At 43.6% G+C, this 21,799-nt stretch overlaps 1 protein-coding gene across 3 annotated transcripts in view; it reads right to left on the bottom strand.

Moving 5' to 3' along the window:
- Positions 1-1,317: 1,317 nt before the first annotated feature.
- LOC106564847 (homeobox protein Meis1) overlaps positions 1,318-21,799 on the bottom strand; it is a 35,614-nt gene continuing 15,132 nt past the window's right edge. For 2 of the 3 annotated variants that reach the window (XM_014131302.3, XM_014131304.2), the window contains exons 9-13: positions 18,115-18,191; positions 8,370-8,428; positions 6,590-6,679; positions 6,088-6,183; positions 1,318-3,254 (exon numbers count right to left, since the gene is read on the bottom strand). In XM_014131302.3, coding sequence (XP_013986777.1) covers positions 6,131-6,183; positions 6,590-6,679; positions 8,370-8,428; positions 18,115-18,191 — 279 coding nt within the window. In that variant the 3' untranslated portion in view covers positions 1,318-3,254; positions 6,088-6,130. The remainder of the gene's footprint in view (positions 3,255-6,087; positions 6,184-6,589; positions 6,680-8,369; positions 8,429-18,114; positions 18,192-21,799) is intronic. The other variant, XM_014131303.3, reaches the window with a different exon arrangement.

Here is a 21,799-nt window from a genome sequence, read left to right as displayed (position 1 = left end):
AATACTTTCTGAAGGCACTGTATATCCCTACTTTGTTTATTAGCTTAGTTCTGCATTTATTACAGAGTAATAAATCAACACTGAAATTGCCACACACCATAATCCCTAAAGTGGCCCCACACAAACTTTATGTATTTTATATTTGTTGTTTACACAGCACTTTTAGCATATTTAATGAAGTTGGTACGAAGTGGCATGATGAATCCTCAGCTGGAGGAAATCTACTACTGATGTCTAATCACACATTTAGGAGGCGTCCTAAATGGCACCCTATTCTTTATATTGTTCCCTAGTTTTTTACCAGAGCCCTATGGTCCCTGGTCAAAAATAGTGTACTATGTAGTGAATAGGGTGCCATTTAGAACGCCACCCTTAGCTGGGAAAAACAGTCAGATGAAGGCAGTTTCCAAAATCCCCTAAAGATGGCAGTCAAACATGGGACTTAGTTCACAGTGGCTTTATCGGAATAGACAGCCATGTCACTCAGGAATGTGAGACTTGCAGTGGAATCATGAGGAGCAGAGAGATGAGGGGGAAATTTTGACAATAAAGAGTTACATTTTCTTAAACATTATGGTGCAATTTTCTTTTTTTAAATTACATTTGTGGCAAAAAATAAGATTTGAGGCAGTCTCATTCGCCAATAATCTCAACTCTTGATAAAAGTCGAAAACCAACCAAAAATTCCACAATATCCTACTGTCCTCACACTAAATTTGTAATTGATTTTTAGAGGAAGATAAATGATTCCTTTTGTGTCTGCCGGCTTTGAAATTAGGTGTATCTAGGGAACTCCCAGAGGATTGGGAGAGCGCATCTATTGAGAGGGAGAAGTAGAGCGTGAGCAGGAACTAATCCATTTAAGTGTTTGGGGGCAGATTTACGCAAATCCCTTTTTCCCCCCTCAAATTCCAGGGAAGACTGTCATTTGTATCTAGCTGGGCCTTTCTCACTATTGAATATCTTGGTAGTGGATAGTGGATATAATTTGTCTCTGGAGAGTCTCACAAAAGGACATCATATAAATAGTTGGCTTATGTCTATAGTAGAAGATCATGTTTTAGTAAGTGTCAACATATTTTCAGTCCCTCAAATTCCAAGGAAGACTCATTTGTATCGAGGCCTTCTCACTATTAAGCCTATTTGGTTGTGGATAGTGTAGTGCATGCCATTTTTCTCATTCTGGAGGACGCCACAATAACAATATGTCATATAAATAGTAGGCCTCTGTCTAAGACCATGTTTTAGTAAGTGTCAGCATATTTTTGTCCCAGTTGCTGCAAGATTAAAAGTAGCCACAGTTTTGGGGGGGCTGGATTTCAGTGAAGTGCATTTCAGCAGATATTTTATTAGAAGTGAGTGGGAGTTCCAGATCTATACCACATTATGGTATTCCCTATATAACCTCGAATCATCCAAAATAAAGAAAAATCCTCAAGTATCCTCAAACATTCTATTCGCCACAACAAAGCTTTCAGTTAAGTTGATTTTGGTTAAACATTTTTTTCTCACATTGTCATTCAAACCTGAGAGACTATAGGTCTTAGGCAAGTGTATAATGTATTATTCCAAGACACTAATAATGACTTATTAAAGACAAGAACAAGAAGACAGAGCAATGTGCTTGTTCATTTAGTGGACCTTCAAAGCCCACCTGGTCTGTTCTCGTCGGGGTTCGGACGTGACAACAACGTCCGTCATTCAGAATAACCTTTTGGCCTCAACAGCCTGCTTCCTTCAGCCACACCTCATACAGCAGCTGAGAAGCCAAAGAGCGAGAGATAGCGACCCTTCTCTGTTCTTACCCCCACCACCAACACTGTGGATGCATCCCAAATGGCACCACATTCCATATAATATATGGCACCAGAGCCCTATGAGTCCTAGTCAAAACAAGTGCACCATATAGGGGGTAGGGTGCCATTTGGGACACAACCTGTGTCTGCATAAGCCCTTTCCACCACAGTCGGCGAGTCAAACAAAGTAATTAGTCAGTAAATATGGAGCTACCCAGGCGAAGCAGGGAAGGGGGCAGCCGGCAGGCAGGAAATCTACTGTGTAATTTTTCCCATCACTGTCCTGTACCAAGCTGTACCCTCCTACTAACTGTCCGGGTTACTAACTGGGGTTTTGGTAGCACTTTACATTGAGTTGCACTTATACCTGTGTAGTAGTTCTGTAATTACTACTCTTATAGGCTACCTGTGTAGTAAATCTGTAATTACACTCTAATTACTTATGTGTTACAAAGCTTGTTAACACATAATATACATTGTATGACAGGACCTCAAAGCATTGAAATGGTTCCTTTCTGTGTTCATACAGCAAACTGAGAGAAACTGGTCCTGTCATTTCTTTTTATTTTCAAACGCAAAGAGATTCGTGGGGGTAGGAGATAAACGTCTATGAAAAAAGACTCACACACATAATGTGAATTAGACAAGTCAAGTCCTTTTTTTGAAAAACAGCATAGTACGGCAAAGCAATACCAGAGCACTTGCAATAGTTATCGTTACTCGTCCGCAGAGAGTTTGTGGTAAAACAGTAAACAGCACACTATTGCCTCACCTTATTGTCATTTTCCAGAATTACAACAATTTCATTATTTAAAAAAATGGTTTCCAGGGTGTCTGTTGTTTTAAAAAGACCCTCCGGGAAATACAGACATCGGCTTCTTTTCTTGGTACAAGTCCACTGCCAAGACAAGAGTATCTTCACCCTCTATAACTGTCCATGCCATGCAGCAGAGGGGGGAAAAGTGAAGGACTAATTTTTTGTTTGTATTGGTTGAATTAACACAGTATCGAAGTATCCACTGGAGAGCTCCAGTAATTGTAGTCCCCAGAAGGGAAGTCCTCACAACGTAAGAAGTCCTCACAAGGCATGATGGGGTTTCCAAGGCCTCTCATAGTCAGGGTGGTGGTTCAGCAACAGTGGCTACTCAAATTGAACCACTTTAAGGAAATGGGGGGAGTTGGAGAATTGTGTGTGGGGGGGGTCACCAGCCCCACTGACAAACAGTCAGGCGATGGTGGTGAGTTTGGGCTGGGCACCAGCGCAATCGATATCGCTGGGTCACGGAAGAGTCATGGAGGGAGGGGCAGCACCGAGAGATCATGCCCCAGTGGCGGGGCTGGTTGGTGGGAGGGTAGAGGTGATGGTTGGGGCACCAGTGGAGGTCAGAGCGATGCCCATATCCGTGCTGATCGGCCCACCATGGGACACCCTATCCTCGGGAATACCTGGCAGTTCTGCTGGGAAAACAAATTAAAACAATGTGTAAAACTGAAAACAACACCAGTGTGTACATGTTACTTTAGCAATAATAATGTGTAGTGTTACTTTAACACTGTAACACTGTGTAGTGTCAGTTTAAAACGACAGCACTGTGCACTGTTACTTTAGGTCACGTGAAGCAGTTGTGTTGTGTGCAGTGAAGCGGCACTACAATGGGGTGACATGTCGGGACAAATGGATTTCCCCTATCCCACTAACTCTTAGATCAGTGTTCATGATTTGAAGGAGAGTAGGAGGGAGGAAAAAGAGGCCATTGGTCAAGCATTTAGAGCCGGCTAGAGTGCAGCACTCTGCGGCTGAGCAAGAGAGCAGCGTGGCTGACCCATTCTGTTTCACTGACACCAGGGGACCCAATCAACAGGCGCTACTTCCCAATGGAGAGCAGAGGCTAAACGCCCCCGAAGCCTTATTTTCTCTTTCGTCTCTTTCGTTTTCTTTCTTTCTCCTGAGTCCCTTTACCGGTCCTCCCCTCAAAAGATGGCAACCCTGACCCCTCGGAACGATGTTAGCAAACCTCGGCCGAATAATTGCCAGAGAGGCTCCTTTAAACAATGGCCTCCAGCAGTGTTAGGGCGACGCACAGGGGTCAGTGAGGAAGTTCACCAAAGGATGCCTGAGGGGGTTTTTGGGTAGAGAGAAACATTTTGTACGGAGGGGGGAATAATCCTGTACTCTCGTTAATTTGTGGGCCCGTAATCGCCTATTGTCTGGGAAGGGAAAATGACGATTTTGCCCAGCCTTGGCTAATTTTGCGGAATAAGAAGAAAGGAAAGAAGGGGGCCAAACGACCAGGGAACAGTCGTTTGGTCCGGGGCCTTCTGCATGGCTTGCTTTGGATACGAACTGACAGGTGCACTGTTTCCCAAGGACCCATAAGCTCGATAATCGCGAGGGGAAGAAAGCGTAATGCTCCTCCTGAAGAGTCTTTAATTGACTTTGGTTCGAAGTAATGTTGCAGAGTGACCGTATTAGAAAAACCCGCCGAGTCCCGAGTCTCTCTCCAGTCTCTCTCTCCAGTCTCTCTCTCCAGTCTCTCTCTCCAGTCTCTCTCTCCAGTCTCTCTCTACAGTCTCTCTCTCTAGTCTCTCTCCAGTCTCTCTCTCTCCATTCTCTCTACAGTCTCTCTCTACAGTCTCTCTCTCCAGTCTCTCTCTCCAGTCTCTCTCTCCAGTCTCTCTCTACAGTCTCTCTCTACAGTCTCTCTCTCCAGTCTCTCTCTCCAGTCTCTCTCTCCAGTCTCTCTCCAGTCTCTCTCCAGTCTCTCTCTCCAGTCTCTCTGTAGTCTCTCTCCAGTCTCTCTCCAGTCTCTCTCTCCAGTCTCTCTCTCCAGTCTCTCTCCAGTCTCTCTCTCCAGTCTCTCTCTCCAGTCTCTCTCTCCAGTCTCTCTCTCCAGTCTCTCTCTCCAGTCTCTCTCTCCATTCTCTCTCCAGTCTCTCTCCAGTCTCTCTCTCCATTCTCTCTCCAGTCTCTCTCTCCAGTCTCTCTCTCCATTCTCTCTCCAGTCTCTCTCTCCATTCTCTCTCCAGTCTCTCTCTCCAGTCTCTCTCTCCAGTCTCTCTCTCCAGTCTCTCTCTCCAGTCTCTCTCTCCAGTCTCTCTCTCCAGTCTCTCTTCATTCTCTCTCCAGTCCAGGCCGTAAACGGCTCGCTTAATCTTCCCCATTCGCCGAGCTTAATGAAAATATCTTATGACAGAACTGGAGTCCTTAATCAAATAAGAGGGGGAAAACGTTTTATGTACCTCGTTAATGATTAATTCATTCAACGGGACGTAAAAGAACATCTCTTATGATTAATTGACCCTGCAGTCTTTGAGAACTTTACCTTAATTAGCCAGTCTATATTTAGCCACTCTAACACTCAATAGACGGCAGAGGAAGATTGACTCTTGATCTATGTCTGTCTTCTGTTCCCATAGGATTTCAGATGCCACCTCCTACCCCATTAACAATTTTCACATGACAAATTCGTTAGCACTGTGGTTTTCCATCGAGCACCCACTTTCGTTGTTTCTAAACAAACATCAAATATGAACATCTGAGAAGATGGTTGACCCTTTGAATGTGGACAGCCATAACAAGTTCTTTCCCACAGTGCGTGTGAGAAGCGGGAGCAATGAAAGGTCGTTCTTTCTGTCCACATGACCAGTCAAATAAATCAATTGGTCACACCACTGGCGTATACATATTTAATTTAGACAAAGTCAATTAGCTTTTGCCGGGCCTTTTCATCCTGCTGCAATGTGGCAGTAGCTTTATGCTGCATTTATATACAGGAAACGTTTTATTTGTGTGTCCGTGCTAGCATATCACTTAGTATGCATGCCTTATACATTCTTCATGATACAGTGAGCTCCAAAAGTATTGGGACACATCATTTTTGTTGTTGTTTTGGCTCTCTACGGCAGCACTTTGGATTTAAAATGAGACAACAACTATGAGGTTAAAGTGCAGACTGTCAGCTTTAATTTGAGTGTATTTTCATCCATATCGGGTGAACCGTTTAGAAATTGCAGCACTTTTTGTACATAGTCACTTATATGTATGTGTATTAAAGTAGTCAAAAGTTTAATATTTGGCCCCGTATTCCTAGTAGGCGATGATTACATCAAGCTTGTGACTCTACAAACTGGATGCATTTGCTGTTTGTTTTGACTGTGTTCAAGATTACTGTGTGCCCAATAGAAATGAATGGTAAATCACGTATTGTCATTTTGGAGTCACTTTTATTGTAAGTACGAATATAATATGTTTCTAAACACTTCTACATTAGTGTGTATGCTTGATACTTACAGTGCGTCCCCTTGGGCTCTGTGCCAAGTCCGTTAGCAAGGGGTCACATGTAATGCCACTGTCCCTCCACGCCCATACCCATCCCACCCATGGGCCCTACGGGGTTGAGAAGAGGGACAAATTAGAGAGGTGTGAGTGAGGATGGGGGAAGAGAAGGGGGACAGAGATAAAGAGGACAAAGACATTATTTGGGTTACTGAGGTGAGCTAATGCAAATATTGCAATGTGACCGGTCACACCTGGTCAAGACTGTGTCTCTGCAAGGTGGGGGGGAGATAGGGTTAGTAAATTATACTGTAACAGGCGAGGGGGAATGGGAACCAGTCAGGTCCATGGTGTGTGTTTGAGGGACTCAAAGGTTTGTGTGTCTGTGTGTGTGTGTGTGTGTGTGTTAGTGGTGTGTGCATGTGTGCGTGCACGTGTGCCTGCATGTGCGCATACGTGCATGTGTGTGCGTACGTGTGTGTCTGGGACGTAGGAGTTAAGAGATAGGAGTCTTTACCAGGTGGTCTGATTCCCATGTGTGTCTGGCCGTCCATGACAAACCCTCCCATTGGTTGACCATCTGGGGTGTAGGGCCCTCCTCCAGTCACTGGCAAAAAAACACAGGCAGAGACAGAAGGAAATGCTAATTAGAATCTTGCGTAAGTTTTAATTACCGGTGCGCCCCCATAAAACGTCCCCCCTCCCTCTCCTGGTTTGGTCTGTCCTCGTTATTCTCTCACTATTATCCTCTAATTACAAGATCATTTCGTAGGTAATTTTCTTCATCAATAGGCTTAATTACTAACAAACGACTTCGTATGTATTGGTAAGAGTTGTTCTTATGGCCTATGCTGTGAAAGAGCAACTTGATATCAGCAAATAGATTACTGTTCTGGCAACTAGAACGTAATTACCTCAAATTACACAGTAGCACTGTAAATGGGAAATAAGTAACTTATAACAACTCTTTGACTCATTAAACGCGTTTAAGCAAACCGGCTAACCATAATTACAGTACGTAATTAAGGAACTACTTTTCCACCAGGTTACTGGTGGAACAACAAGGCAGTTAACCCACTGTTCCTAGGCCGTCATTGAAAATAAGAATTTGTTCTTAACTGACTTGCCTAGTTAAATAAAGATAAAATAAATAAATAATAATAATAAAACATTTCAAATCAGTCCACTATCACTTATGGGGCTCCCAAGTGGCGCAGCGTTCTAAGGCACTGCATCTCAGTGCTAGAGGAGTCACTACAGACACCCTGGTTCGAATCCAGGCTGTATCACAACCGGCCGTGATTGGGAGTCCCATAGGGCGGCGCACAATTGGCCCAGTGTCGTCCGGGTTTGGCCGGGGTAGGCCGTCATTGTAAATAAGAATTTGTTCTTAACTGACCTTCCTAGTTAAATAAAGGTTAAATAAAAAATAAAATGAAATAAATGGAACAATTAGTGGCGGAGGAAGGATAGGACAAAACGGTCTGTGATTCGGCTTTCTGTCTCCCTCATTTCATAAAGTGTAGACAGCCTCAGGTAGAGAAGCTGCTTCTGGTTACATGAGCCAGAGCAACAGTTCAAGCTCCTTCGGTCCGTCTTTGAACTTTACACAGTCCCCCTAATGCAACCCTAACCCTCATCACAGGTCATACATTTTACAGCAGCTCCAAAACAAGGCATGTGCCAGGGGACTGCTCTGTCTTTAGCAGAGAGGGAGAGAGAGGAAGAGAGAGACTAACAAATTAAACCAAAGTCCTACTCCACAACTTTTTACAGTAGCCAATGTGTTTTTTTTTTTAATCAAAAAGTAAAAATTCGGAAATTAAATTTAAATTCGTAAAAAAGCAAGGGATTACGACTGGTCATATTTTAACTTCAGTTTCACTTGCTCCTTGTTTGTTTTTTAATCCAAGGTTAAACTTTCAATGGACTAGCCAGTCAAAGTGATTAGCGTCTTTGTCTGGGCTAATCCGCTGGGTTATAGTGGCCATTCACTCCCGTCGTTAAATCCGTCCGTTCAGTTAAACACATTGAAGACCAGAAGGGGCAAGACTGGAGATAGTAGCAGGAGAAGTACACAGTTTTTGTTTTGTCAAAAACAGATTCATTTATGTTTTCATTTATGTTTACATTTTGAGATGTTTTATTTTTATTAAATTCAAGATTTTTTTCAATGTATGTTGAACCTGTTTCCTTGAAAAAAAAAAGGCTTGACGAGTTCATATTCCTGCGTTGACTTGAATTGAAACAACTTTACCACATGAATTGAAACCACTCAAATTTGACGGGAGACTTGCCTGCTCTATTGGACTGGTCGATCATGGGCTGTACTATTCTTCGTCTCGCGTTGATGAACCTGAAAGAGAGAGAATGAGGGAAGGAGGGAATGGGGGGAGGGCAGTGGAGGAGAGAGAAGACAGCAACACGTTATAAATGAGGCCTGGCGAGTAGCATATGATTTCAATGTACTGTTTTGGGACCACAGAGGAAAAGCATTCATTCGCTTTGGCGTTATGAGAAGAAAAAAAATGCTTGCTGTCAGCGATGGTTGCCTGACGTTGTCAAGGCGTCTGGTCTACACTTCACTAAAAGAACATGGAAACCTCAACTTCCTCTTAAACTGTGGCTTTCAAAGAAAAAAATGACTTCTTGGACAGTAACTGTGATTCTTACCAAACCAAACACCTGGAATATCTATGAGTTCATAGCAAACGGACGCTGCTGGTGCAAGCATACACTTCTTTGATATCGACCAATACAGTAGACACTTGATATACTGTCTCTAAAAAGTCCAAAATATTTCATGTCACAGCAAAATTCTATTTAGCTTTTCATTACATAAAATACACCAAGCACCGATAAAGTAAAGTCCTCAAGTACTAGTATAGTTTTTTGTGTACCATCCCTTAGCACACATCCAAACAAAGCTCATACAACTAAATCTCTCTGCAGTGGGATAGCTTAGGTGCATTACGGAATAGCTATGTTTGCAGAGTGTTGTCCTACATTCATACACGTCCCCTCTAAGTATAATTGTGCTCTTGAAAGCCATCATTCTGGTATGCATGATCCCTGACCTTCGACCCTGGCGGCCCCGTGACCCGGCGCCCTCAGCAGAGGAGCACTCTGGTCTTGCTCAGCCTAAAGCTTTGTGAACCCGCCCCGTGACCCCTGCCGACCCGGGGAGTGAAAGCTCAGTGGTTCCAACTTGATTTATGTCCCTCTGCCTTTTTACCCCTGGTGGGATGGTTCCATTTCATCTTTTTCTTCTAAAAAAAAGAGAGAAGCGAAAAGGGGAGGAACAGGTTTCCTTTTCAGGAAAACAAAAGCCACAACACTCCTTTCAGCAGGGCCCAAAAAAAGGCAGAAGCAGGGGGCGGGAGGGAGGTGGAGGAGTGGGAGGAGGAGTGGGGGGTGAAGATGACGGGGAGAGGAAGATACTAAGAGAGAAGTGCGGAGAAGAGGCCCAAACTGAACTAGAAAACCGAGTCATATGATGAAGCCTATCTAGAGCCGCATGCTTTTTCAGTGTAATAACATACTGTGTATCTATCAGGCAATAAAAGGTGGCTATTAGGTGATGTTTTGGATGATAGAACCATAAAAATAAAGGGGAACCAATTACTTTAATTTCAACAAAGCTTTGACAAATGAGGTGCAAAGTCCCTTAGGGCAGTGTGCTTCCACAAAAACCACAAGAAGGACATATCCTTGATGATACTGTGACGAATCATGGTGGGGAGCACAGGGGGTGTATGTAGTGTTAGGGTCTCAAAAGGAGAGGGAGATAGAGGGAGAGAGAGGGGTGGAGAGGCTGTGGGGCGCTCTGTTGTGTGGGAGCCCGGCCGCCACCACACACCCCCTAGCGCCACCTTTTAAGCAGCCAATGAAAGGGGGAACAGAGTGCCATGCGGCGCGACCAAGGCTGCGTCCTCTGTTAGGGAGTTAAAAGTTTCACCCCTGCGCGAACCCTTCACACCATGGGACTGCGTTTATGTCCCTGCTTTAGCCCTCCGCTTCCCACCGCACAATAAGTGTGACTATCCACCCCTCTCTAGCTCCCACTCCCACAATGGAGGCCTATTCTTCTGACTAGACGTGTCGTAAAAACCCTCCACTTTTGAAAAACGTTGTTTTTACCGAAGAAAAACATTGTTTTACGACAGCTTTGTGTGATATGAACTTGTATGCTTAGCGTGTAGTGAAGTAGGCACTTCTAGATACAGCCAGGGTATCCACAATAGGGTTGGGGTCAATTCCATTTCAATTCAATCATCTCAGGAGCTATTGCATTGAAAAGCCTTCACTTTACTTTCACTTCCTGAATTGAATGAATTGAAATGGAATTGACCCCAACCCTGATCCACAACTTTACAAATACTACCTCACCACCAAGCACCATCAAATTTACACATAAAAACACAAGGAATGCGCTCAAGAAAGAACAACCCCAACAACTAAAATATCCTCCTTTAGCTAATTTGGTGCGGTGGCATCTGTTCTCGTCCACTGCAGGCTGCAGAGCTGGAGCCTCAGCACGGTGAAACGCCTCTCCTGTGAGGATTAAAATAAACGAGCGCTCCCCTCCAGTCTGGGCTCCCCTGGTCGTAAAATGGCCCCTAAACCCGCCTCCCGGGGTGTCATTCTCAGGTCAGCTCCCCCCCCGGTCCCCCCAACTCCCCCCTTGCACGCCCGCCCTTGGGTGTGTTTGAATAAACCAGTCCAGCTGTTTGCCATGAAAACGCCATTGACATCAATCCCCCCCTTCTCACCTGTTCCAATCAGCACACGGCCCTGTTATGAGGTGGGGGGGACGTAAACGCCTCGGCAACTTCTCCACAACCTCTCCGTAACCTATCTTACTGCACTTAGAATGTGACTGACAAACGAGCCCATGCATGTACAGTATCTTCAAAGCACTAACAGCAATGTCAATTGAACGATGACTATGCAATGCATGTGTATGTCGAGGAAATGGACTGTGCTGCTGCTACATTTAGATCAGTGGTGTAAAGTACTTAAGTAAAAGTACTTGAAAGTACTACTTAGTTTTTTGTTGTGTCTGTACATTACTTTTGTATTTATATTTTCGACAACTTTTACTTTTACTTCACCACATTTCTAAAGAAAAGAATGTACTTTTTACTCCATACATTATTTTCCCTGACACCCATGTTACATTTTGAATGTTTAACAGCACAGGAAAATTGTTTAATTCACACAGTTATCAAGAGACCATCCATGGTCATCCCTACTGCCCCTGATCTGCAGACTCACTAAACACACATGCTTTGTTTGTAAATGATGTTGGAGTGTTGGAGTGTGCCCCTGGCTATCCATAATAATAAAAAACAAGAAAATGGTGCCATCTGGTTTGGTTAATACAGTATATGGAATTTGAAATGATTTATACTTAAGTATATTTTTTACCAAATACTTTTAGACTTTTACTCAAATACTATTTCACTGGGTGACTTCCACTTCTACTTCAGTGATTTTCTATTAAGGTATCTTGACTTTAACTAAAGTATGACAATTGGGTGCTTTTTCCACCACCGATTTAGATTCATAAGTTCCAGCGAGGACCGAAAAAATGGGAGAAAAAACGTCAGTGCCAGCCACTGAGTTGAGAGGCCAAACGGCTCTGAATTCCTTCACACACTCTGCTGGAATATCTGTAACATTCCACCGCAGCCGGCGATTCCAAGAACAGTACTTGTGTGTATGTATGTGTGAATGTGTGTGCGCATGTGTGCCAGCGTGCTTGTACACATACATACGTTCATACGCGCATACATGCATGTGTCTGTGCACGTTTGTGTGTCTGTGTGTGATTCAAAGGTTGGTGCTTTTAACCAAAAGGACATACTTGGGGGTCGCTCACAATTCCCCACGGCAACATTAGGCTCTGTTGTTGAACAGTGGGAGGCCATTACCTCATCGCTAAACCCTACCTTCCCCCCTTACACCCCTCGGTGGGCACATCTCGCCAAACTCAGAGGAGTGTTTCCATTAACTAAACTGTGAACCTGCCACCTCTCCACACACAGACAGACACACACACATACTGGTACATAGAAATACAGATATATGCGTGCACACACACATGCGTGCTCAGAAGTCCATTTAAAAGCATTTATGGGAGAAACACCAAAAGCAAAGTTGGCTAAACTTGCGAATTCATTTGTATTTCTCAGCATAATACAAGAGAAAACCCTGGACTCCCTCTGAACAGCTCGTCAGCCAAGTTGCCACGGTAACAGACAAATAATAGTTGACAATATTAGCACTGCTGCTACATTAATAGCAGGAGAAGTCATCAATCTCCATCAAATGAAACAACATTTCCCATATCTCACCACTCACCCTCCCATCCAGAATGTGCATCCTATCTGCCCCTCTTTTTAGATTCTTCCTCTCCCTCCATTCCCCACCCCACCTCTCCCACACCCATGATTCCCATGGGGCCCGTGTGGTACCACTACCTGCATGCTAGGTTGAGCAGCTAAGCAACACCTCCGAGAGCCTATCCTGATTCCCTCCCTAACGACACCTTATATAGTGCACGACTTTTGACCAGAGCCTATGGGGCACTGGTCAAAAGTAGTGTATGGTGCACTGGTCAAAAGTAGTGCACTATAAAGGGAATAGGGTGTCATTTGGAACACACAAAATGTTTCACGACCTCGCCATCCTTCAAAGAGGAAAAGTGTGCAGCTGAATGTGCACTAGCATCAAGCTGGGATCTCTTCTCTACCTGGCTACAGCACATGTCCTTTCTGTATGAGTTTTGAAACAGAGTGGAACGGGAAGGTACTACTGTGAACTGTCCAATGACAACATTTTGCAGATTTTCGTTTTCTGTTGTAAGACATTTTTCTACGGTGTGCCCAACTGAACAGGACCCAGGCAGGCAAAAGTGCTGATTGCAGCTGAGTGTGCATGATTCTGGTGTGCAGGATGCTGGGTTCTCCTCTCTACCTGGCTACAGCACCTGGCCTCTCTGTGTGAGCCATTACCTTCCGCCCAATAACCATGGCAGGGTGGCACACCATGGGCCATCTTTACTAGTTTTTGATAATATTACTGCACTATTCAGGGAAGAGCGAGTTTGAGATTTCAGATCTGATCTTTGTGGCACATGTATTTGTATTTATTATGGATCCCCTCTCCCTGGGTTCCAGCAAAATTAAGGCAGTTATATACAATTAAAAACATGACATTACATTTCACAACACATTAAGTGTGTGCCCTCAGGCCACTACTCTATTACCACACATCTACAACACAAAATCCATGTGTACGTGTGTGTATAGTGCGTATGTTATCATGTGTGTGTGTGTGTGTGTATGCGTGTGTCTGTGCCTGTGTGTGTCTCTTCACAGTCCCCGCTGTAACATAAGGTGTATTTTAATCTGTTTTTTAAATCAGATTTTACTGCTAGCACGAGTTACTTGATGTGGAATAGAGTTACATGTAGTCATGGCTCTATTTAGTACTGTGGGCCTCCAATAGTCTGTCCTGGACTTGGGGACTGTGAATAGACCTCTGGTGGCATGTCTTGTGGGGTATACATGGGTGTCTGAGCTGTGTGCTAGTAGTTTTAAAAGACAGCTGCATTCAACATGTTAATACTTCTCACAAATACAAGAAATGATGAAGTCAATCTCTCCTCTACTTTGGTCCAGGAGAGATTAACATGCATATTATAAATGTTCTCTGTGGCTCTCTATGTACATTTAAGGGCCAGTTGTGCTGCCCTGTTCTGGGCCAATTGTAAGTCCCTCTTTGTGGTACTTGACCACACAGCTGGACAGTAGCCCAGATGCGACAAAACTAGGGCCTGTAGGACCTGCCTTGTTGATAGCGTTGTTAAGAAGGCAGAGTAGCGATTTATTATGGACAGACCTCCCCATCTTAGCTACTGTTGCATCAATATGTTTTGACCATGACAGTTTACAATCCAGGGTTACTCCAAGCAGTTTAGTCTCCTCAACTTGCTCAATTTCCATATTATTCATTACAAGATTTAATTGAGGTTTAGGGTTTAGTGAATGATTTGTCCCAAATACAATGCTATTAGTTTTTGAAATAATTAGGACTAACTTACTTATTTCTTGCCACACATTCTGAAACTGACTGCAGTTCTTTGTTAAGTGTTGCAGTCATTTCAGTCGCTGTAGTAGCTGACGTGTATAGTGTGGAATCATCAGCATACATAGACACACAGGCTTTACTCAGAGCCAGTGGCAGGTCATTAGTAAAGATTTTAAAAAGGGGCCTAGACAGCTGCCCTGGGGAATGCCTGACTTTACCTGGATTATATTGGAGAGGGTTCCATTAAAGAACACCCTCTGTGTTCTGTTAGACAGGTAACTCTCGATACAGCAAGAGATGTAAATCCATAACACATACATTTTTCCAGAAGCAGAATATGATTGATAATGTCAAAAGCTGCACTGAAGTCTAACAAAACAGCTACCACAATCTTTATATTATAAATCTTTATATTATACATTTCTCCCAGCCAATCATGAGTCATTTGTTTAAGTGCCGTACATGTCAAATACCCTTCCCTATAAGCATGCCGAAAATATGTTAATTTCTTTACTGTGAAATGATAACAGACTGATTGGTCGGTTGTTTGAGCCAGTAAAGGGTGCTTTGCTATTATTGGTAGCAGAATTAATTTTGCTTCCCTCCAGGCCTGAGGGCACACACTTTCCTGTAGGCTTAGATTGAAGAGATGGCAAAGAGGAGTGGCAAAATAGTCCGCTGTCATCCTCAGTAGTTTTCCATCCAAGTTGTCAGACCCAGGTGGCTTGTCAAACCACATATTTCCTTCCTCCTTTTTGTCTCCCTTTTGCTCTCTCCAAACGTGCGCACACACACACACAAACACGCACACACACACACACACACACACACACACACACACACACACACACACACACACACACACACACACACACACACACACACACACACGTGAAAGTGTTATTGGTTGTGATTTCATGATTTTCATCATGTGATAATTTAGGGGTTTTCCACTTTTTTTTTTAAACACCACTCCTGAATAAGAAACAATGTAATTAACAATTAGAACAGAATTTAATGTATTCAATTCCCCATCTAAGAATTGACATGACAAAATCTTCAAATAGACAGGGTTGATAAACAACAATACTATTTTCACCTCTTCCACACTCGTTTTACACAATAAAAAATGACAAAAGTTGTCTTTCATAATTTGTTCAGTTATGCATGGATGTGTAGGTTCAGAATTTGTGGTTGGCATGTCATGCCTAAGTTTACTAGTCTTGCAATGAAATAATCATTAAAGTATCAATGGGTCTTAAAAATATCAATGGGTTTTGTGATGAATGAGCCATCTGATTCAATGAATGGGGCCGAGTTTGTCTTTTTGCCCAAAACTTAATTTAAGGTACTCCAAAGCTTTTTACTATCATTCTTTATATAATTTATCTTTGTTTCATAGTACAGTTTCTTCTTATTTTTGTTCAGTTTAGTCACATGATTTCTCAATTTACAGTTTGTTTGCCAATCAGCTGTGCAGCCAGACTTATTTGCCATACCTTTAGCCTCATCCCTCTCAACCATACAATTTTTAAATTCCTCATCAATCCACAGGGATTTAACCGTTTTTACAGTTATTTTCTTAATGGGTGCATACTTATTAGTAACTGGAGTAAACAATTTTATAAATGTGTCAAGTGCAGTGTCTGGTTGCTCCTCATTAAACAGGAAATATTCTTTACATATATGTATGACCTCTTATACACTATATTAGGCCCAGCCTTTGGAACTTTGGTTTTCCTAGATATAGCTACTATATTATGATCATTACATCTGATGGATTTGGATACTGCTTCAGAGCAGATTTCTGCAGCATTAGTAAAGATGTGATCAATACATGTGGATGATTTCATTCCTGTGAATTCCAGTTGGGCTCCCGAGTGGCACAGTGGTCTAAGGCACTGCATCTCAGTGCTAGAGGTGTCACTACAGACACCCTGGTTGAATCCAGGCTGTAACACAACCGGCCGTGATTGGGAGTCCCATAGGGCGGCGCACAATTGGCCCAGCGTCGTCCGGGTTTTCCTGGTGTAGGCAGTCATTGTAAATAAGAATTTGATCTTAACTGTCTTGCCTAGTTAAATAAAGGTTAAATAAAATAAAAAATAAAAAAATGTGAATACCCTGGTAGGTTGACTGACAACCTGAACCAGGTTGTAGGCACTGGTTACAGTTTGAATATTTTTCTTGAGTGAACAGCTTGATGGAAGCCAGTCAATATTTACATCACACAAAAAATAGACCTCTCTGTTGATATCACATACATTATCAAGCATTTCTCACATATTATCCAGATACTGACTGTTAGCACTTGGTGGTCTATAGCAGCTTCCCACCAGAATGAGCTTTAGGTGAGGCAGGTGAGCCTGTAGCCATATTACTTCAACAGCATTTGACATGAGATCCTCTCTAAGCTTTACAGGAACGTGACTCTGAACATAAACGGCAACACCTCCACCATTGGCATTCCTGTCTCTTCTGAAGATTTTGAAACCATGTATTGCTACCACTGTATAATTAACGGAATTATCTAAGTGAGTTTCAGAGATAGTCAGAATATGAATGTTATCTGTTACTAGCAAGCTATTGATTTCATGAACCTTGTTTCACATTCAGATTCAGAGTGTTGAATAGTAATATGTACAGGGTTGCCGGTGTGATTGCAGGGTACAGTAAAAATCTTAGGCTTCGAGCTTCAACATGCAGCACTAAGTGAAATAAAATAATGAAAATGGTAATAAAAAAACAACAATAGAAATATAAATAGCACTATATACATAATAACAACTGTGGCAGTGAGGAATAAATAAATGTCCATTGGGATGGAGGCAGAGTGAAGACTATTGAGGGGTTGTGGTGGGGTGGAATGACCATCGGGGAACACCATGACTATTGACTGGAATAAAAACAACACAAATTGTAATGAAAAAAGTAATAATATACATTAACAACTGCAATAGTGATGAATGTAGTTGGGGTAGGCTATATGTTCATCTGGGCTGTTTTTAGCACTTTTCTGGGATTCGGGATTGTTTTTATTACTTTACTGGGAGGCTTATCAGAGGTAGACATGACAGTGATATGTATGTCTGAGCTGATAGTGCAGGCTAAGCTGCACACAGTGGACTTCCAACTAGGACAAACCACCTCTGTGCTAACAGTATAACTCCGGTTCATAGGCAAATGATTATTGCAGACAATAGCTGTAGGATTGACAGAGGATTGTTCTGTGGGTATTCATTTTGACAGCTGCATATAGGGAAATCCTGTGCATAGTGCATGCATATAAAGGCTAAACAGTAGTTGGAATGGTGTAGAGTTAAACCATAAACCATTGATTGCATTTTCTGTATTCTGTATTTTCTAATGTATATTGCTGTGTATATTTGCCTAGGCTAGGGTTCAATTGGATAGGATGTCTGTACAGCTGTACATGTGAAGATTGAAATTTCTCATAGAGTGGTTGAATCATCATTCTTGTCTATGTTTTGCCTCCATAACCAGCCAGAATTAAACACATTGCAGGCTATTACCTCATACTTCATTAATAACTGTGGATATTTATTCATAAAATAGATCAAAGTACAGTGAAATGTCCTAGTTTCTTCTTTCAGATGAGTAAATACTGTAGTAAATGCACCCCGCACTACTGGAACTATTCTACAGGTTTCCTCTCATTCCAATTAACTGAAGCCAACAGGCTGTAAGGGGGATATTTTCAGTCGGGTGTTCCCAGAGGAATGAATCACTCAAATCATTAGACCCAGGTTGCCTGAGGTGGGGTAAACTAACTAAGGCCGCATCCCAAACGGCATCCTATCCCCTATATAGTGCACTACTTTTGACCAGAACCCTATGGGAAATAGGGTGCCATTTGGGCCGTGGCCAAAGTATTACTGCCATGTTAAACACACGCAGACACCAAACAACCCCAGTCCAACTCACCAATTGTTGACTTGTAGGATCGTTAACCCTGTGTCCTGGGCCAGTTGTTTCTTCTGCTCTTCCGAAGGGTAAGGATGCTGTTTCAATGAGAAAAAGAGAAATAATGAACATATAAATATAAAGGAAATAGTAACTGAAAGAAAACAAAAAACGCCTTTTGTGTTGTTTGTGTTGTTGTGCCTAAAAGCAGCGCCGGCTAATTAGCGTGAACAAACGGAGGTATGGCTCCAAAGACTCATTAGGGCAATATGAAATGGAGTATAATTAATGGTGTGTGTGTGTGTGTGTGTGTGTGTGTGTGTGTGTGTGTGTGTGTGTGTGTGTGTGTGTGTGTGTGTGTGTGTGTGTGTGTGAGAGACTGTGAGTGTGTGTGTGAGCCAATTAAAGAGTTTAGCCGAGTGGAGAAACAGCTACATTAATTATGGGTGCTACTTGTGCTTTGCACACACACACACACACACACACACACACACACACACACACACACACACACACACACACACACACACACACACACACACACACACACACACACACACACACGCTCCTGATACGCCCTAGAGTAGGTTGAGCTGGTTCTCTTAGCAGTGGGGGGATATAGATACAGGCGTGTGGAGTGTGTGTGTGTGTGTGTGTGTACTCGTGTGTAGAGATGGGAGTGTAAGTCACACGGGAAGAATCCAAAATGCATTTAACAGCGCTCCCTTTTCTATTTACTTTCCCCTCCTACTCCCTAATCTGAAAGAACTGGATAGGCAAGCACTATGTCAGTAACTAAACCAAGCCTATGGCTTTCAACCATCTCCAGACCTCTCAAGTCAGTGAGAACAAGGGAGCTAGGATATAGGAAATGAGCTCAAACTGAAGATTGACCATAAGAGGAAAAGGTCCAAACATCTACTGTCCCAACGCTTCATAACATCTAATGTTATTGAACATTAGAAATCAGACCAGTTCAAACCATCTGAGATGCCAAATACCCGCAGGCCAATTCCACATAGGCACAAAGCTAGAAATGACACGCTCTACACCTGGAGAATATGTATCTACCACATCCTTTTTCTGTGGCGACAGGGAGAGGGTCTTTGAGGTTACTGAGAATTTTTTCTTCACCGCTGAATCAATTGGTAATGGGTGTCTCGCCCTCTTGTTTCCATGTGATTTGATTGTAGGTAATTGGCCTAAACGGAGTCTCATTCGCCACAGAAAGTGATAATCTCGGTGTCGCCTCATCAAATTGTCCCTCGCTGTCTGCCGGACATGTTCCATGTTCCTCCCAGTGGCCTTTGTTCCTGAATAACGTGGCTAATTCTAGCAACTAACAGAAGGGAAAATAGCAGCAAAACATTTATGGGAAAATTGGAATAACTCGCCTTGAACCAATCTCTACAATGACATTCAGAAGGAAAAACAAGTTAAGATACCGTAACATCTTCCCAGAACACAAAAGTGAAAGCACAGTCACACTCGCACACACACACTCGCACACACACACACACACACTCGCGCACACACACACACACACACACACACACACACACACACACACACACACACACACACACACACACACACACACACACACACACACACACACACACACACACACACACACACACACACACAAGAAAGGCTGGTAACCTCAGGCCTAATTTCAGAGTTTCCACTCCGAGACCTAATCCCGACCCACCCGCTCATTATGAATTATAATCCTGTTAGCAAGGACTAGCAGCTCTAACGGACCCAGAGCTAACCGCCCCAGAGTTAAGGCCGGGCCATCTCCAACCCTGTAATCAGCACTGAGGCCTGGGTCCTGTTCAGTAGGGCACACTGCAGCAAAAGGCTTTGCAACCAAAAACGTAAAATATGTGTTCCTATTGGAGTTCAGTACCTCCCCTTTTTGCTCTGTTTTAAACGTTTTCTCCCTACTGGACATGACCCTTGGCTCTGACACGAGGAAGATAAAGTTGCCTCTCAACGCTGATCCAAAGTCAGTTTGTGATTTTTTCACTGTAACGGTTACCGTTAGGATTTATAGCATTTAAAGCTGATCCTAGATTTGTGCCTATAGGGACATTATACTCGGAGCACTCTGACATGAGTGGCGACACAGATCTGCCACCAGCTAGCAGCCACTCCAAGCTCAGGCAAGAACTGCGCTCTAGCATGCTGGGACAGATCGAAACCATGCCTTCCGGGTGAATGGCTAACTGACAGCAAATCTCCAATGAGACGGAGGACACCAACAGCAACAAAGTAGTGCAGATCAACACAAATATCTGGGGGAAACAGAGCTGCGCTAAGGCTTAGCTGAAACAACTAACCTGAAAATGAATGGAACTACGCTTAGCTTCGAAAGAATTTACCTGAAAATTAGCCTAACTTGGCTTAGAATTAGAAACAACTGACTCTACCTGAAACTGAAAGTACCTTGTTTTATCTTCCAAGCAACTGGCTTTTACAAACAACTGACTCTACCTGAAAATGAATATAACTTGGCCTAGTTCCAAAACAACTAACTCTACCTGAAAATGAATATAACTTGTCTTAGCTTCTAACACAATTGACCCTGAAAATGAATGTCACTTTATTTCAACTGTTAGCATGGAATACTGCAACTATCAACAGTCAACAGGCCTCTATGTCGCTCCCTCTCCCACTCCACTTCCAGCCAGCCTGACCACACTGAGCGGAACACCCCGTCGCCATACCTTTCAGCACCACATTAACAGCAACAGAGGGAAGCATCGTCAACCAGGTCGATCCTAGCAGGCAGGTCTAAACACATCAAATGGAAAGGGGGCTTTACTGTGAAACTAGCAAGAGAGTCAGTGTTGGAGGGGTGTTGGTTAGAGAAGGTAGTAAACACACACAAGCATATGTGCGAGAATACGCACATGCACGTACGCACTCACACATACACATATGGACATACTGTACACATACGCACACACACGCACACCATACACTCTTCCACTCTCCTACAACACAATACACTACAACTCATATAGTGGGCCCTGACATGCCTGGTGTCGACCACTAAGTGGCTGCCGCTGGGCTGTGGGTTGTGAGGCAGCCTAGGTGGTGACAGGCCAGCTGAACCAGTCTCCCACCAGCCTCCCACCTAGCAGCCAGCCAGCCAGCCAGCCATCCAGCCATGCAGGCAGGCCAATGAAGGCCTTAAACAGGGCCCAAAGCCCCAGGCTACATTCCTCTGCTGCTAGCCCTAGCGATGGAGCGCGTCAACCAAATCCCCCCCCCCCCCCCCCCCCCCAAAACAAGGGCCTCTAATGAGTGGGAGTACCTACTACTGACCAATCTCATTAGTAAACGGCAGTAACAGAATACGTGGCATTTCACGGCTATGGGGTAAGAGGGGAGGCAGGGGGGGCTTGTCACTCTGTTCCACACCTGCTGGTTGGAGGGAAGGGTTGCTGTGAGCAAATGGGGGTCTGAGCTGCGAGCTCTTTGAGTTCACGACTGAACGATCAGCCAATTCAGGAGAAGTTTTGGGAGGGTGATTATGTTGTTTACTGGACCAGTAAACCTGTTAGGAGGTTGTAATTACTCCTCATTTGGAGTGAGGAGCAGCTCAGAGGGCGGTCGGTCCGGCACACCCACAACCTGACACAGCTGAGTAGGACGGGGCGAGAGGTGAGAGGTGAAAGTTGAGAGGAGCGGCTAA

This window comes from Salmo salar, chromosome 12 (genome assembly GCF_965601325.2).
Source record: "Salmo salar chromosome 12, fSalSal1, whole genome shotgun sequence".
NCBI classification, from domain to species: domain Eukaryota; kingdom Metazoa; phylum Chordata; class Actinopteri; order Salmoniformes; family Salmonidae; genus Salmo; species Salmo salar.
Note: the sequence above shows the minus strand (reverse complement) of the source record. Positions and strands in the feature narration are given on the sequence as shown.